Source organism: Echeneis naucrates, chromosome 1 (genome assembly GCF_900963305.1).
Source record: "Echeneis naucrates chromosome 1, fEcheNa1.1, whole genome shotgun sequence".
NCBI lineage: Eukaryota > Metazoa > Chordata > Actinopteri > Carangiformes > Echeneidae > Echeneis > Echeneis naucrates.
The window spans coordinates 293327-309043 of record NC_042511.1 but is presented as its reverse complement, the minus strand read 5'-3'; the positions used below and the strand labels follow the sequence as shown (position 1 = coordinate 309043).

General features: G+C 45.3%; 4 protein-coding genes across 4 annotated transcripts; 3 read left to right on the top strand and 1 right to left on the bottom strand.

Annotated features, from left to right (window-relative positions):
* Window positions 1-113: 113 nt before the first annotated feature.
* Window positions 114-5874, bottom strand: aplf (aprataxin and PNKP like factor). Its single transcript, XM_029530426.1, has 10 exons — window positions 5628-5874; window positions 3964-4035; window positions 3413-3573; window positions 2726-2897; window positions 2494-2605; window positions 1760-1929; window positions 1444-1679; window positions 1252-1356; window positions 1119-1165; window positions 114-674 (listed from the first exon to the last, which is right to left on the bottom strand). Exons 1-10 carry the CDS (start codon window positions 5718-5720, stop codon window positions 487-489), a joined length of 1356 nt encoding a protein of 451 aa, XP_029386286.1. The 5' UTR covers window positions 5721-5874; the 3' UTR covers window positions 114-486.
* A 365-nt stretch (window positions 5875-6239) lies between these two features.
* Window positions 6240-8067, top strand: fbxo48 (F-box protein 48). Its single transcript, XM_029497269.1, has 3 exons — window positions 6240-6309; window positions 7095-7420; window positions 7647-8067. Exons 2-3 carry the CDS (start codon window positions 7121-7123, stop codon window positions 7806-7808), a joined length of 462 nt encoding a protein of 153 aa, XP_029353129.1. The 5' UTR covers window positions 6240-6309; window positions 7095-7120; the 3' UTR covers window positions 7809-8067.
* Window positions 8068-8726: 659 nt separating this feature from the next.
* Window positions 8727-9977, top strand: cnrip1a (cannabinoid receptor interacting protein 1a). The gene is made up of 3 exons (XM_029497268.1): window positions 8727-8925; window positions 9510-9654; window positions 9740-9977. The coding sequence occupies exons 1-3, from the start codon at window positions 8747-8749 to the stop codon at window positions 9902-9904; spliced, it is 489 nt and encodes a 162-aa protein (XP_029353128.1). The 5' UTR covers window positions 8727-8746; the 3' UTR covers window positions 9905-9977.
* Window positions 9978-11055: 1078 nt separating this feature from the next.
* Window positions 11056-15632, top strand: ppp3r1b (protein phosphatase 3 (formerly 2B), regulatory s1ubunit B, alpha isoform, b). The gene is made up of 6 exons (XM_029497267.1): window positions 11056-11193; window positions 12111-12150; window positions 12822-12998; window positions 13740-13799; window positions 14055-14239; window positions 14491-15632. Exons 1-6 carry the CDS (start codon window positions 11191-11193, stop codon window positions 14536-14538), a joined length of 513 nt encoding a protein of 170 aa, XP_029353127.1. The 5' UTR covers window positions 11056-11190; the 3' UTR covers window positions 14539-15632.
* The last annotated feature ends 85 nt before the right edge of the window (window positions 15633-15717 follow it).

Below are 15717 nucleotides of genomic sequence, written 5' to 3'. Positions count from 1 at the left end.
CTTCAGAGGTCTAGAGGAGTCCAGACCTCCAGGGTCAGGAGCTCTTACTGTTCTGGCTGTCCGGTCCAAAGGGAATACCTTTACTGTGATAATGAACTGATCAGATCTTAAACAGATGAAGTTTATTGAAAATGAAAACTCAACTTTTGATGAACAAAACCTGATTTTTTTTGTGCATTTCTGTTGATTCTGGAGAGTCAGACCTGAAGATGCAATGACAGACACATCTGAACAACAACTAACATGTAAACAAACAATATCTAATAGTCCAGAATGAGAGCGGCAATCTGACGAAGAATCCTGAAACTCCAACTCAGCAGGACGCAAACAAAGAGGCATGAAGTCAGAAATGTTAGGAACCGACCAGTCCCTCAGGATGAGGATCCCCCACAGACCAGATCCAGATCAGGGGGAACATGTGGAAGCATCAGCTGATTCAATCTCATTAAACATAAAAATCTAATGACAGGTTAAAAACCAACAGCGTCACCTCCTCCTCTTCAGAAATGTCTTTGCCTCTTCCTGCAGCATTTGGACATCCTCTTTCCCGCTGTCCTCTGAGTCCGGGGGGATGTAGTCCGAGTCGTCACCCCCGTCCCCGCTGTCATCATTGATGAAGCTGTCCTCGTCCTCGTCCTTCTTGCTCCTCTTGGGGATGCCTCGAGTGGCCCGAGCTGCAGAAACAGAATATTACAGCATCATTACATTTGTTTTAATAACAGACTTTAATACAATTGTTTACTACTTCACTCATTTAATGTGAAAGAAATTGATCCAAAAAAAGAAATGAGAGGAAGTACAATCATTTACAGCCAATTTCAAAAGGACAATTTTGTAGAATTAAATATGAATTCATTTTTAAACCTGATTTAAAGAAAAATGAATGAATAACTTCAGCTGTTTTAAAGGACAATTTCTCATTTTCCTCCATCAGATCTTTAATTTCATTGATCTTTTATCTTCTTCATGACACTTGTTGATTTTTAAATGAAAACCTTAGTTTGAATTCTATTCATGGATGAATCATTTGTCTTTTTTAATTCTTAAATGTTCAGAGTTCAGTCCATTTATTTCTACATTCATATTAAAGTCAATTCGATCCACAGGATGGAAGTTACCTTGTCTCTTTGTGTGTTGGAATTGTTTCCTGTGAAGAGGATTTTTCCTGTTAGAGAAACAAAATCAGTGTCAGTTGGTTTGTGATAAACAACAACAACACAAACACAACTGGATGAACACGATCAGTCTGACCTGTAGCAGTCGGTGCCGTAGGGACACTCAGGTCGGTCCTCCTCCTCCTCCTCATACTCGGAGTCTCCAGGATGACTGCACTCCTGGAAATGGACTGGGTTCTTCCTGCAGGAACAAACATGGATGGATGATGGACAAACCTCTGGTTTTCAGCTCCATGCTGTGTCTGGGTAGAAGCTGGAGCGGACTCACCTGTAGCAGTCCTTCCCGTATGGACACGGCGCTCTGAGTCCAGTTTTGGATGGAGCAGGGACAGACACAGAGCCGCCGTTCGACCCGACAGCTCCTTCAGGCAACTTCTCGCCGTTCTTCTTGGACTTGCTCGAGTTTCTTTTCATGTTTTTTCCAGCTGTGGACACCTCCTCAGATCCAGATCCAACAGGTCCCTGATCTGGATCCCTGAGTGTTGGATACTCTGAAGGAACATCCTGAAATAAAACCAAAACTTAACTTCACTACTCTGCAAACAATTCAGTTAGTGAGGTCAGGTCTGATAATTGTACTCAACTGTTTTGGACTGAGCTGCTTCGTCTTCATCTTCGTCACTGATCTTTCTCCTCCTCTTCCTCAGCCTTCTCTCCTCCTCCTCAGGTGAGGACATAGTGGTGAGCGTGGCCTGAGAGGCTGCTGCTGGTTTACTGCCGGTTGATGCTGCTTTAACCTTCGCAGGCGATCGGACTGAAACAGAAACCAAACCAGATTAGATGAGACTGGTGGAGTCAGTCTAACCCTAACCAGTCCTCCATCACAGGAAGTCTGTCTGATGGAGACCAGGAGGACAGGAAGGACGTGAAGGACGTGCACAGGTAGAGTAACAAACAGGAGAGTTTTAGAGATGGAGGTCTGATCTCTGTCCTGCTGCTCTTCAACTCTTCTCAGGCAACTGGACCTTCTCGTCCTCTGGTGAAGATCCCCTGATGTCCCTTCATCTAATCTGCTCTGAAAGGTCATCAGACATCAAGTTGACCTTCTCCTCCCAGAGACACAGGAGCTGCTGGTGAATATTGACAAACATCTGAAGTGAGCCGTGTTCAGGCGATGACGTCCCAGCAGCCCCTGGATGACATCTCCTGAAAACAGACTCCGCCCCTCAGCAGACACTGTGTTGTTGCAACTGAACGCTTCAAAAACATCTGTGTTCAAGATTCAAACAGCAGCTACATCGGAGTCTGAAACAGACACCAGGTCGACCCAAAAAACATGACAGCTAAAGACCTCAGCGTCTCTGTGGTCATGTGTCACCTTTCAGGCTGCATGGACCCGCCGCCATCATCCACGCAGGTAAAACTCTTTTCTTGGTGACAGAGGGAGTGATGTCTCGCCCATCGTCCTCCACCTCCGTTGGAGGATCTTCCTGTATGAAACAAAAACAGCTGTTTGAGTCACATGACAACATCAGACATATTGGATTTATGACTCGCATCAGAAGAATCAGAAATCTGACATATGAAAAGATTTTGCGGAGTCAGCAAACCTGTTTGGAACTTCTGCTGGAACATTCGTGGTCTTCAGAGGACAGAGCTGCTGGTGCTGCCACCTTCTGGAGAGTTGGTCCAGTGTCTGGTCTACTTGGATGGTCCAGTTCCACATCTGATTTCGGAGAACCAGGAAGTGTTTCCTCTTCTTCGTCCAGTATCTGACTGTTTCTACAGGACATGAGATTTAACAATTAAAATTTTAAAATTCCACCTTTAAAAATATTTTACATTTTACCATTTTGGTTTTTTCATCCGCTTTTGTTAAAAAATCTTTAGAAAACTCTCAACTTCAGACTCTGAATGTTCCTCTCATGTGTTTGGGTCGTTTCTGTCTTTACTCAGGAGTTCTGCTCATTGTTTTTCTGTGAGGGCTGATAAAAACCTGTCATGAATTCAGAAGCTGGAATTGAAGTATGTATTTTTAATCAGCTTCATTTGTTTGAACTGTGGACAATATTTACACGAGTGTCCTCTCCATCTTTTTGATCTGCACTTCAAACAGAGAGGACATCAGGACAACAGGAACTCAGACACAACAGATTATCAAACATAATTAAAGATTCTGTCTCGTGTCGGCTTTAATGACGTCAAACACAACAACCCTGTCCAGATAAAAGATGGGACTTTGTCCGATGTTTGTCAGCACAAATTAAGATTCATCTTCTGATCTTGACATTTTGTACCTGGGAGTGTCGTCTCCGACAGCCGCCACCCTGAAGACGAGCTGCCCCGGCAGCAGGGAGAACAGGTCCCCATGATTAAGGTCGTACCAGCAGTCTTTGTTCAGGGGCCGAGGGCTTCCATCAGCAAGAGGCGACTGGATGAAACACGGGTTCAGATGGGTCTGAAGACAACAGGAGGACAGACCAGGGACATCCAGCAGGACAGTCAGGGTTGAAGACTGAGACTGAGTCATTCCCTGCTTTTTGTTTTATGGGCCGCAATTAGAATCTAATTTTTAATACCTTGAGATTACAGCCATTAAAATAAAGCAATAAAAAAACAAAACTGCTCCAAAGTCCAGCTGATGATGGAGACTACACACAGTTCGTTAGTGTACACTGAAACTGATGGACCTGATGAGTCTCCAGCTCAAACAGAAGATATCTGTTGAAGGTATGAAGGGTGGATGATGCTGCTCTGTGAAGAAGATCTGCAGACCTGATTGATTCCACCACCCAATAAAAAAAAAAAAAGATGGAAACTAAAAACACCGGAGAAGAGACAGACTTACAGGTTTGAGCCTCAGCTGTCCGCTCAGGTTCTCCAACAGCCCGTGGTGTCTGGACACTCTCTTATCAGTGATCTGAGGCAGCAACACAAACAAGAGAGAGTCTTGATCAGCAGAGGATAGACACCGGTGTTTCCTGCCCAGGACAGAGCATTTGTTCCATTATGAAAATGAATCAGATTAAAAAAGTTTTGAGGGGATTTATATGTGCCTATTATTAACTACATTACCCAGAGTGCACCACTTCATTCACATTTGCACTTCTCCAATACTCAATTTAACTCACTGACTGGAGCTCACAGCGAGCCCATTTTAACACCCCATAATTTATCAGTGTTTTACTGTGTCGCTGTCTAACTCCCTCTTCTTTCTGTGTGTCTGTTGTGTTTTTTTCCTGTGTGGAGTGATGAGTTCAATGACCTCAGAGAATAAATAATCTTTCATGTTCTGTAGAACCTTAGAATATTTTCAAGTTTAACTGACGTGTGATAAAATGGATTGATTCTGGAGTTACACATTATACACTGACACATTATTATTATTATGATTATTATGGTGTTCCTCCAGAGGGCTGAACTACGAAGGAAGCTCAACAGAGCCGAGCTCCAACCAGAGATAACGAGTATCCCGACGGTGGTTATCAACTTGATTTGTTGACACAGGCTTTCCTCATCAGGCTCTGTGCGCGTTCACATAAAAAGGGGCCTTTAGGCGTCATTTGACGTCATTTCCGCAGAAAATTTGTCAGATTATAGGCTGCATATTTCAACCAAGAGGAGCAGATTATGATAATGGAGACCTATGAAGAGTTCAGACCGATAAGAACAGCTAAAAGAACACTGTTTCTACAAACAAGACGAGAGAGGAAACCTGACAAAAAATGTAGATCCTGTAAGTTAATATAGCCGATATAATATATCATTATATTTATATATATTATATTTAATTCCCTCCCTGACATTGTCTCACAATGAAGGATACATGGAAATCACTTAGTTTAGGGCCAAATCAAAGTGAGAATTATTTGATTTGTCTTATTTGTGATAAATGAATCAATACATTTTCTAAATGGTGTTCTATTAGTTGTAGTGCCAGCAGTGCAAATCTGGACCAAGCACACAAATATAATCCAAAGTGGTATGTGTTTGCTGTATTTGCTGTGCATTTATCCCTCTTTTAGTGGAATGTGGATGATGCACTGCGTAACATATTAAGTGTTAATATTATTTTAAGCAAACAAGAAGAAAAATGAGAGGAGAAAGACTGGAGGGGCCGCTCCAGCAGATTACACGGCCTCAGAGGAGCTGGATCATGGAGGAGATACAAGGATGTATTCAGTCAGACCCTGGAGCTGGCAGCTCCCAGCAGCTGTTCTCTGTCCAGGGGATGTAAAAGGCCTTTGGTGGTAAAATACTAAATGCATATTTATTGTTTCTCAGATGAGAAAAGTCTGTTTTACAGTTGAGGGAGACACATTAGTGTTGCTCAGGCTGCCAGCACACACCTTTGCTGCCCCCCACACAGAGGTGACTGTCAAAGTTGCCATGTACTCCTACATGAACAGCTCAATGACCTATTAATACAGGTTGGAGCAGACAATGTGAGGGCCCTCTATAGAAGGAATCTAGAGCTGGATAATCAGAAAATTGACACATGAAGGGACTCACTCCCAGGAGGGGGCCCCGGCCCAGCACCGTCTGTCCCGGTGGCAAGCGGACCGGAGCCCCGCCGGCCAGCGGGACCAGGTCGAAGCCGGACATGGAGCTGCTGGGAGTGGATCTACCGGAGTCGGCGGAGCTACTGTCGGCCGGTGGTGACGGTTTTCCTGAGATACCACTCAGCTTCAGAAGCTTCCAACTCAGAAACACAAACCAAATAAACTAACTAACAATCAAACACGGCCGGAAACACCGTTCAAAACTTCCGGGTGTCGGTGAGCATGCGCGGAAGAGCCTACATGTGACCACATCCGTGAGCATGTGTATTTTTAAACAATCAGTAAATAAACTGTCCTCCGAAAACAAGAAGAGTTTTAGTTCATACAGAAAAAGCACAAATAAATATGTTTTATGCGGGTGATATTGTTCTGAGCGTGAATATTTGTCTAAATTAGAGCATTATTCAAAGGAAGCTGGTGTCGTCCCAAGACGGAAAAATATTTTAATCTGTCAGACAGATCTGATTTATTCTGTTTATTGTCATTATTTATCAAAATGCAATAAAAATCTGCTTTTATACTGAACGGATTGCGACACTTCTGCGCATGCGTGTTTGTCTGAAAACACCGTGACGTGTGTAAACAGCCGTTGGGACATTTAAACCTTCAGCCGTCAGACCGGAGACCTGCAGGTAAGAACCGGCCGGTACCGGGCCACACCGGGGCAACACCGGGGCCCACACTGGGCCCACACCGGGGGCCATACCGGAGGCCATACCGGGCCCACACCGGGGGCCACACCGGGGGCCACACCGGGGACATTTCAATGGCAGCCCGTTAGCTCACATCGCCGTGAGCTAACGGGCTGCTGGTAAACGAACCGGATCGGATCGGTTCAGTCATGAAACCCGGTTCGGAACCAGACCTGCAGGTCAGCGGGGGCCGGAGGGCTGTGGTCTCTGACCCGGCACACAACTCAGGAACCAGGAGGCTGGGGGACGTTGTGTTCATGTTGTGTTGGTGTTGTGTTGTTTGTTGATGAAAACATTATGACTGCTGCAGCAGAAATTAGTTCAGAATCAGTTTTCTGTCAACGTGTCGCTGAAAGCAAAAGTGAAAGTGAACAGATTGAATGTCATTGGGGGGGCAAAGGTGGGGAAGGGGGGGACACGGGGGGGTGGAAAGAGGTGGGGGGGGGGGTGAAGGGGGAGGACAGAGGTGAAGGGGTGGACAGAGGCGAGGGGGGGGCAGACAGAGGTGGGGGGGAGGACAGAGGTGAAGGGGGAGGACAGAGGTGAAGGGGTGGACAGAGGCGAGGGGGGGGCAGACAGAGGTGGGGGGGAGGACAGAGGTGAAGGGGGAGGACAGAGGTGAAGGGGTGGACAGAGGCGAGGGGGGGGGGGGGGGGGGGGGGGGTGGCAGAGAGGCCACTGACAGCCCAGCCTCCTCACTGAAGGATCGGATTCTGTCTCCCCAGGAGGTCTCACCCTGGTGGACTCCATCATGCAGCATGACCCAGTGAGGATGTCTCCCATAGTCCTCCTCTGTGAAGGACAGCTGTCCCTGATGTCCGATCACGATGCTCATCCTCAGAACTTTGCTGAGACGCTGCCGATGGAGATGAGCCTGAAGATCTTTGGTGAGCTGGACACAGAGAGTCTGTGCAGCGCCGCACGGACCTGCAAACTGTGGCATGATATCATTGAGGAGAGCGAGCAGCTGTGGAGGAGGCAGTGCATGCTGGTCCGGGTCGTCTGTCAGAGGGAGGTGGACAGAGACAGGACAGACGGCCTGTCCTGGAAGGTGAGATTCCAGAACAGTTAACATCTGTGTCATAACTGTCTATGAACGGGGACTTTTATTGTGAAAGTCTTACAATTTCTTTCAATTGTTGTCAGATATTTACAAAAATAAAGAGTGCATGTTTATTAGAAATAATAAAAAATAAAAACATTCAGAGAAGTCCAGACCTTGCTGGCCCTCTGGGCCCCAGAGCCACCCATCCTGAGCACTGCTGTCTACTCTGCAGGTGGCCCTGGTGAGGAACTACACTCGCAGCTGTGTGAAGAGGGATTGGCTGAGAGGACGTTACAGCCATGTCAAGTCAGCTGAGGAGCTGAGAGGCCGCAGAATGACGCCGCTGGACGCCGAGACGTGGGGGGAGATCCTGCAGGCCGAGCTGGACAGATGACTGCTGGCGTTTGCAGTCCCTGGGAGATTTCAAAAGGGTCAGGGGTGTCGAAAGACTGAATTTTAATGTCAATGTATATTTTATATCCTTTGTTTTATAGTAGAAGTCCCAAATAACTGTACATATTTTATCATTTTTTTAATAAGAAATGATCATGGAGCAATGACTGTGAAACAAATGAAAAATTATTACTACTGGTTGAAATTAAGCATTTCATTGTAAATAAGCAATAAATCACATCTTTGTAAAGATCAAAATATTTATTGTTGTAATATTGACTCAATGTCTCGTCATTTATCAGAGGCAGAGTTTGACTGCTGAAGTTTTACACACTGAGTATCAACTATGACCCGATGGGCCCTCAGAGACGTGAATCAAAGTCAGGCTGAGATGATGGATTGTAGACTTAAACTGAGAACATAAACTCATCAGGAAAACGTTTACTGAGCTAATAAGTCAGGGAAAAGGAGAGACATTTTCCCATAGACTTCAACACAGTCTTCCCCTGATGGTCAATAGAGGGAATGGAGGAATATTGTCAGGTGATTTTTCTTCTATTTGATGAACGAGTTGAGGAAAAACATTTCTTTTGACTATCATCTTTTATGTTGGGCTGATTTTATCACAGAATGATTCCACCGAACAGGGAAGGATGACTAAACTGCTGTTTTTGGACTTATTGTACAGTTTCAGTTCTAAATAACTGATCAGTTGTTCTGATCGATTAGTGATGGTTAAAAATGGCATCGATTATTCTGAGTGTCATTATTGGTCTGAGAGCTGAAACAGACGTCAGATGAACGCTCTCTCGACAATCGATTGTTCGTTGGTTGTCATGCGGATTTCCGCTTTTATTTTGAAAGCTGAGAGCGGAAGCTTTGTTTCGCCCAGCTTGACGGTAGTCCCTCCTCAGCATCTCCGCAGTCCAGACCGGGAAGATGGACGACGTCCCCGCCATCATCAACATCTCCATCTCCCTGCGGATCCAGCCCAACGAGGGCCCGGTCTTCTTCAAGGTGGACGGGACCCGGTTCGGCCAGAGCCGGACCATCAAGCTGTTGACCGGATCCAAGTACAAGATCGAGGTGGTGCTGAAGCCCGGAACCGTCCAGGCCACGTAAGGAGAATGAGAGGAGAACTGCCGACCTCCTCCCCCCATCGCCCCCCCTTCCCTCCCTCCTCCTCCTCCTCCTCCTCCCTCCTTCACCCCCCCCCCCCCCCCCCCCCCCATCTCTCCTGAATAAACCATGTGTTCCTCTCCAGGTCTACATGACTTCTGTGTGATCAGTTACAGTGACGTCACCCCCCCCCCCCTTAAACCTCCATGTATTCACCCAGTCTTATTTTTGAAGGGCTGATCTCCATCAGAGGATGTTTTGGGTTTTAAATCCATCTCAGAGGAAACACAGGTCAGTCAACCAATCAGAAGGGCGGAATCAGATCCTCTCTTTTGATTGGCTGCCTGTTTTCTGAGTGCTCCAATAAAATTAGAGCAGATTTCAGTGACATTTAAGTTGTGTGTTTGAAGGACGTCTGTTTGTATCAGAGCCTTTCACTCCAGTTAAAATGGGCAATATTGGCCTCTCCCAGTTTTTCTGCGAGTCCACCAATTATTGGGCCTGTTTGAGAGGGGGTGGAGCCTCAGACAGGTAAGTCCGTAGGCGTGTCCCGTTCTTGACACCTTTGTTTTGTCCCTCACAGCAACATGAACATCGGAGGCATCATCTTCCCCCTGCAGGAGCAGTCCAGAGACCAGGACTCTGTGGTCTATCACGGCCAGTACGACACCGAGGGCGTCCCGCACACCAAGAGCGGAGACCGGCAGCCGGTCCAAGTCAGCATGGAGGTGAGACAGCAGGAAGTTCTGGCTGTAGACTGGGGCCGTCAGTCTTCCTGCTGCGCTGTTGATGCAGATTGTCTTTTCTGTCCAGTTCAACAAGGCTGGGACCTTCGAGACGGTCTGGCAGGCAAAGTACTACAACTACTACAAGAGGGAGCACTGCCAGTTCGGAAACAAGTTCAGCAGCATCGAGTACGAATGCAAACCCAATGAGACCAGGACCCTGATGTGGATCAACAAGGAGGCCTTCAACTGAGTCAGGGTGTCTCAGCGCCGTCCAGCAGAGGACATCAGTCACAGCAGGACGAACTTTGAACATCAGCATCACGATAAAAGGACAGGCCTTTTCCGGGGGGGGGGGGGGGGTTAGTCAGAGATGGTTTGAAATCGGGTTCAACAAGGAGGGCGATGAAAACAGCTGTTTACCATGCTGGTCTTCAGAAGAGGTTTCACCTTCAGGCTGCTCAGACTCAGACAGGGAAGCTAACTTTAGTTTTCTATCTCAAAGAAACCGAATGGAGGACATGTCAATCTCAACAGAACCAACAGAAGGTCCAAAGGAGATGTTGTCCTGTAGAGATGCTGGAGTTCTGCTCCCTGTTTTGATTCACACAGAACTCCCAGGTGTATCTGTGATGTCATCTTTGAAGAATTAAACAGTTTTCCCCTGCTTCTTGTCTTAGCACTAATGCTAAGCTAATATCTGGGCTGCTGTCTGTGGTTGATGCACAGACTTTAATTTGTGTCAAAGGAAATAAATCCAACTTCTCTCTTAGTTAAAAAGGTTTGAGCCAAAGCTTCTACATGTAATGGAGCTGAGCAGGACAGCTACATGCTGTTAGCTGAAGACCAGGATGGAAAACACCTTATTTATTATCTGAGAGAAGGTGAAGGAGAGTGTTTGTATCTTTGGGATAGTTTAGACTTTTCTTACATTATTTAACAGAAAAATCCACCAATGAAGCTGTTTCCTCCGTAAGAACAGCTGATCAGCTGTCCATCAGTCCTGTTTGAAACTGACTTCAGCAATAAACTGATAAAGAAAAAAGCAGAAAAGACTGAATGTGCCCTTCAGAATAAAAGCCCCTGGTGAGAGCAGACAGAAGATGGTGGGTTTTTCTTTTAAACGATGAAACTTCTCCTTGTTGTCAGTCAAACTCATGTTTGATCCAAACCAACAGAGTGACACAATAAACTGGTGTGTGTGCTTCATTGTGTGTTGCTGTGTGAATAAACAGTTTGGACCTTCGGACCTTCAGCTCTGTAACTGCAGCCAGCTGAGCAGTCGTCAGTTGCCATGGTAACCAGATCCATTGGGTCCTGATGGGATGTCTGCTTCAGGGTCGGGGGGAGACCCAGGAAGAAGCTGAGGCCACGCCCACAGGAAGTGACGCAGTGCCCCCCCCGCTGCGGTGCCTCTCTCCTCGGCCGTCAGTCACGGTCCAGCCCAGCAGCCGGTGGTCGGTACAAACATCGTCTTTCCTGCCCCGTCGACTCGGCTGACAGCTTCTCTCCGGCGGCTGCTCCTCTCCAGGCGGTAAAATGGTGCGGAAACAGCCGTCACATTAACCGACATTGGATGAATTCCGTTTCTGACACAGCTGTTAGCCGTTAGCTGCCGTTAGCCGTTAGCTCAGTTGAAAGAAACGAGTCGTCGACTGCAGTTAGTCAATGTGGGTCAGTTGTTGTGTAGTTTGTGTTTCCTTCGCCAGCCACCAACCATGAGTGTGTAACCAACTGGTTTCTGTGTTTTGGTACGATGGCGCCATGGTGCTATGCTAGCAGGCTAGCTGTTAGCTGCTGACTGAAATAATGCTAAATATAACATCTAAAAATAAAAAGCTGTATGTTTCAGTAGTTCTGGCCGATCCTTGTTGATTATTGGGTACGTTGTGCTGACAGATTCTATTTACAGGTAAATAATTCATAAAAACGAAATGATTTCATCAGAGAAGCAGGAAAAAGAAATATGATCAGAAATTGTATTTAGGAATTTCACAGAGAAGTAATAAATGTTGTCGTGTTAAGAGTGGCATTTTAATTTTATTAAACATGAGTTTTAAGATGATACTTTTCATTATTTTATTGGTTTGTGTCTAACTGCAAATATGAAAATAAAATAGGATAAATAGTTTTCTGCAAGGAAGACTTGATGGTGACCGCTCTTCAGTTTATATAGACTTCATTCATATCTAATATTATATTGGCAGGACTGTTTTGGTTCTAATTGCCAAACAGATTTGTGCCGCTGATTTTTTTTTTTTGCCCTAAGGAGAATTTTATGTTCAAAACGAAGGCGGCATTATGTTGTGGAACTGATTTAAATCAAATAATCTGATGATTAATGGGAGTTGTTTCGTTAAGATCCACTCTGTTGTGGGGGGGGGACTCCATCGCCTGTCCAAACACAGTCTCCGGTTTTGAATCAGTTCTCTGGAACCTGTCTTTTTTTCCTCTTTCAGGGAAATGAAGCCAGTTATCCCCTGGAAATGTGTTCGCACTGTGAGTATCAATAAATCACTGACCACACAACATTATGTGGACATTGCAGACATTCTTTTTTATTGAGTATTATTTTGGAAAAAAGGAGAAGGTGTATTTTCATCTAAACTGCAGGAGTCTTTGATACTGATCTCAAGAAACAGAAAAATCAGGACAGAAATGAATTTTAAAAATCATTTGGAGAAAAAAAAAAGTCTTCTGGTTTCCACCACTCATTTAAACATTGATGTTTCACACTACCTGTGTGTGACACCATCAGACAGTTTAAACTCTCCCAGACAATCACTTCAGGATTCTGTCTGCTACTGTTTCTTCTGATATTGGGATTAAACGTTAAATCTGAGAGGTTAAATCATCTCAGGACCTGCCCGGCTCCACCTCCACAGAGTGCAGCTGATTCATGTTCATCAGCAGAAGGGTTAGCATTGTAAGCAGTGTCATATGACCCAGTGTTAGTGCTCAGAGGGAGACGCCGGTCGGTCCAGTAGTTCAGCCCAGTCATGACCGGTAAGAGAAGGGGGCCAGGTGAGTTAGGTGAGTGGACGATCAGCACCTTGTGTCCTGAGCTTCAGGTGGACGACATCATGTTCAGTCAACATTACTCAGATAATCTGCTGCTGCTTGTTTTTTCAGTCTGTAAATAGTTTGTCTGTGTCTCTTTTTGGTCTCAGTTGATGCCGACGAAATTAAGAGACTGGGGAAGAGATTTAAAAAACTTGACCTGGATAACTCCGGCTCCCTGAGTGTGGAGGAGTTCATGTCCTTACCGGAGCTCCAGCAGAATCCACTGGTGCAGCGAGTAATTGACATATTTGACACTGATGGAAACGGGGAGGTCGACTTCCAAGGTAAACAGCTTCAGGTTAAGTTCTGGTCTTGTCACCTGATAGGTTGTAGACCAGGTTCTGAGAAAAGCTTTTCTTGACCAGAATCATGCAGGACTGAAATGAAACACAGGAGTCTTCACTTTTCTGCGTATGGTGGTTTGAAGGAAAAAAAAAAAAGTCTCCTCAGATCCAGACTCATCTGATCCTGTCTGGTCATTTCACACTCTGAATGCTTCATTCTTTCCCAAAGAAAAGTTCCTCTCATGTGTTTGGGTCGTTTGGGTCTTTATCTGATCAGGAGTTCTGCTCAGTAATGATGAAAAATCAGCTCCAAATATCTGACTGTCTTTATTCTGTCAGAAACACACAGAACTGATCCAGAAGACTTCAGTAAATTTAATTTAGTTTATCACTGAAGTCGGTTTCAGATCAGCTGATTCACTTTGAGGAGGAAACAGGAAGAACCATCAGAGAGCAGCTGATAGAGGAGACTCTTCCTGTGGACTAACAGGGTTTAACATATTCTTGTGACGTTCTGGTTTTATGTGTAATGACTTTCTTCTTCTACAATTCAAACTTTTCTCAGGTGGAATCGGGCTTTTTGATGATTATTGTTTTGACATTTTTATTTCACCGTTGAGCTTCAGAATCATCAGGCGGAAAAACCTGCTATTGATCTGAAAGACAAAGGAGGATAAAAAAGCTTTTAATCTGTGTTGCTGAATTCTCATGGATTTAGTGTTTTGTCTTTTATTTCGGCAGAGTTCATTGAAGGAGTTTCCCAGTTCAGTGTCAAAGGTGATAAGGAGCAGAAGTTACGATGTGAGTGTCCATCCTGTTCCCTCGGCAGTCAGACACAGATGTTTCATGAATGGAGGGTTGTTGGTTGAACATCAATGACTTTTATTTATTATTGATTAAAGGTCCAAACAGTGTACAGATGGAGGCTGCATCCTCCTTCTGATTGGATCTGATTATAATAATACAATAATATCTTCTGATGGAGTTCAGCCTTCAAAATAAAAGGCTTTGAATAAAACCATGGACCTTTAATGTGGTGATGTTGTCTCACCTCAGTTGCCTTCAGGATCTACGACATGGACAAAGATGGTTTCATTTCCAACGGCGAGCTCTTTCAGGTCCTGAAGATGATGGTGGGCAACAACCTGAAGGACACGCAGCTTCAGCAGATTGTGGACAAAACCATCATCAATGCTGACAAAGATGGCGACGGCAGGATATCCTTTGAAGAGTTCTGTGCGGTGAGTGTTGATCTGGATCGCTCTGAGTAGATCAGATCCAGGTTTGGTCTCCACTGCAGTGAGTCTACTCACAGGAAACAGGTCGTCAAAGTAAAAGTCCAGTAAACTTCTGTGTTAAATGGATCCAGAGAAACTTTAGTGGGAGGGGTCAGTTTCCTGATGTTGGTGTGATGTCACTGTGACATCAGCATGTCTTTGGACAAGGTGTCGAAGTGAGTGGTCTGTGTGTGATCTAGATCTGATGTCTGCAGGTGGTCGGGGGTCTGGACATCCATAAGAAGATGGTGGTGGACGTGTGATGTCTTCCATCGCCGCCAAGGACGCTGTCCAGCAAAACGTGTTTCCTGTTTGCAGCAAAAGTATTTCGTCTGTGACTCCCCCCCGCCCCCCGAATCCCCGTCCCCATTCCCTACCATGAACCAAACGTTTACCGGGTTTTTGTAAACAGGAAGCAACTCGACGTTTAACAGCTGACAGACGTCCTTCAAACACAGAAAGAGTTTCAATTTGCTGGGGGAAGCTGGAGTGTGAGTGGGAGTGAGAGTGCGTGTGTGTGTGTTGTATTTATTTTGTTGTCATGTGACGAGTTGTTCAGAACAAACAGCATCAATGTGCCAACAATGGTTCACTGAGTGGTGGGAAACTTACAGCTTTCTCATTCATGTCACTGCTTCACTAAGGAGGGGGGGTGGGGGGGCTGCATGGCTTAAAACTCTGTTCGATTTTTTGTTTTGGTGTGATGACGACTGAATTTATGTCAGTTTGTGAAAATGTGTCCAGCTCCTCAGAGCCTGATGAGGCATCTTCAAATGTCCAAACCTGCCCAAACCTCACTAATCACTCAGTTAATGGAGGTGCAGTGTCAGAGGTCAGAGGTCAGAGGTCTCAGCTCTGAGTCTGAAGTGAGAACAGTCTTACAGGAAGTGATTTCCTCCCACCCTGTTTGAGGCGTCTTCAGTTTTTGGACCTCACTGGTCCTTGGTGGACTGAGGACTCTGGGATGATGTGGGTCAGGTTTTTTTTTTTTTTTTTTTTTTTCCCCCCCCAGGACATTTGAAGGTGCCCGCTGCCACGACGACGCACCACTTCCTGTTTGTCATTGAAAGAGAATGAATTTGATGGTTGTTTAACAAACACACACTTTTATTTTGTATTTGAGAGAATTTAAAGAGATTCTGTTGTTTACATATAAACTGATGTCACACTCGGTTTCTGCCAATCAAAGGTTGATGGTTAAACGGCTGAAATCTGAAGCTCAGTCGACCTTCGCTCGCTCTGTCTTTTTTGTTTTTTGTACAGTTCGTTGTTGGTGTCGAAGTTTGACTTTAGAGGTAAGTTCTGGTCCAACCAGGACTCACCTGGAGAAATGACAAATAAATAGTCTGAAAGTTTCTGCAAAGTCTGTTTTTTTTGTCTGAATAATCCAAGAAGTTTTAATGTCTTACTTCCTGCGACAGCTGAGGCCAGTTCCTGTCACT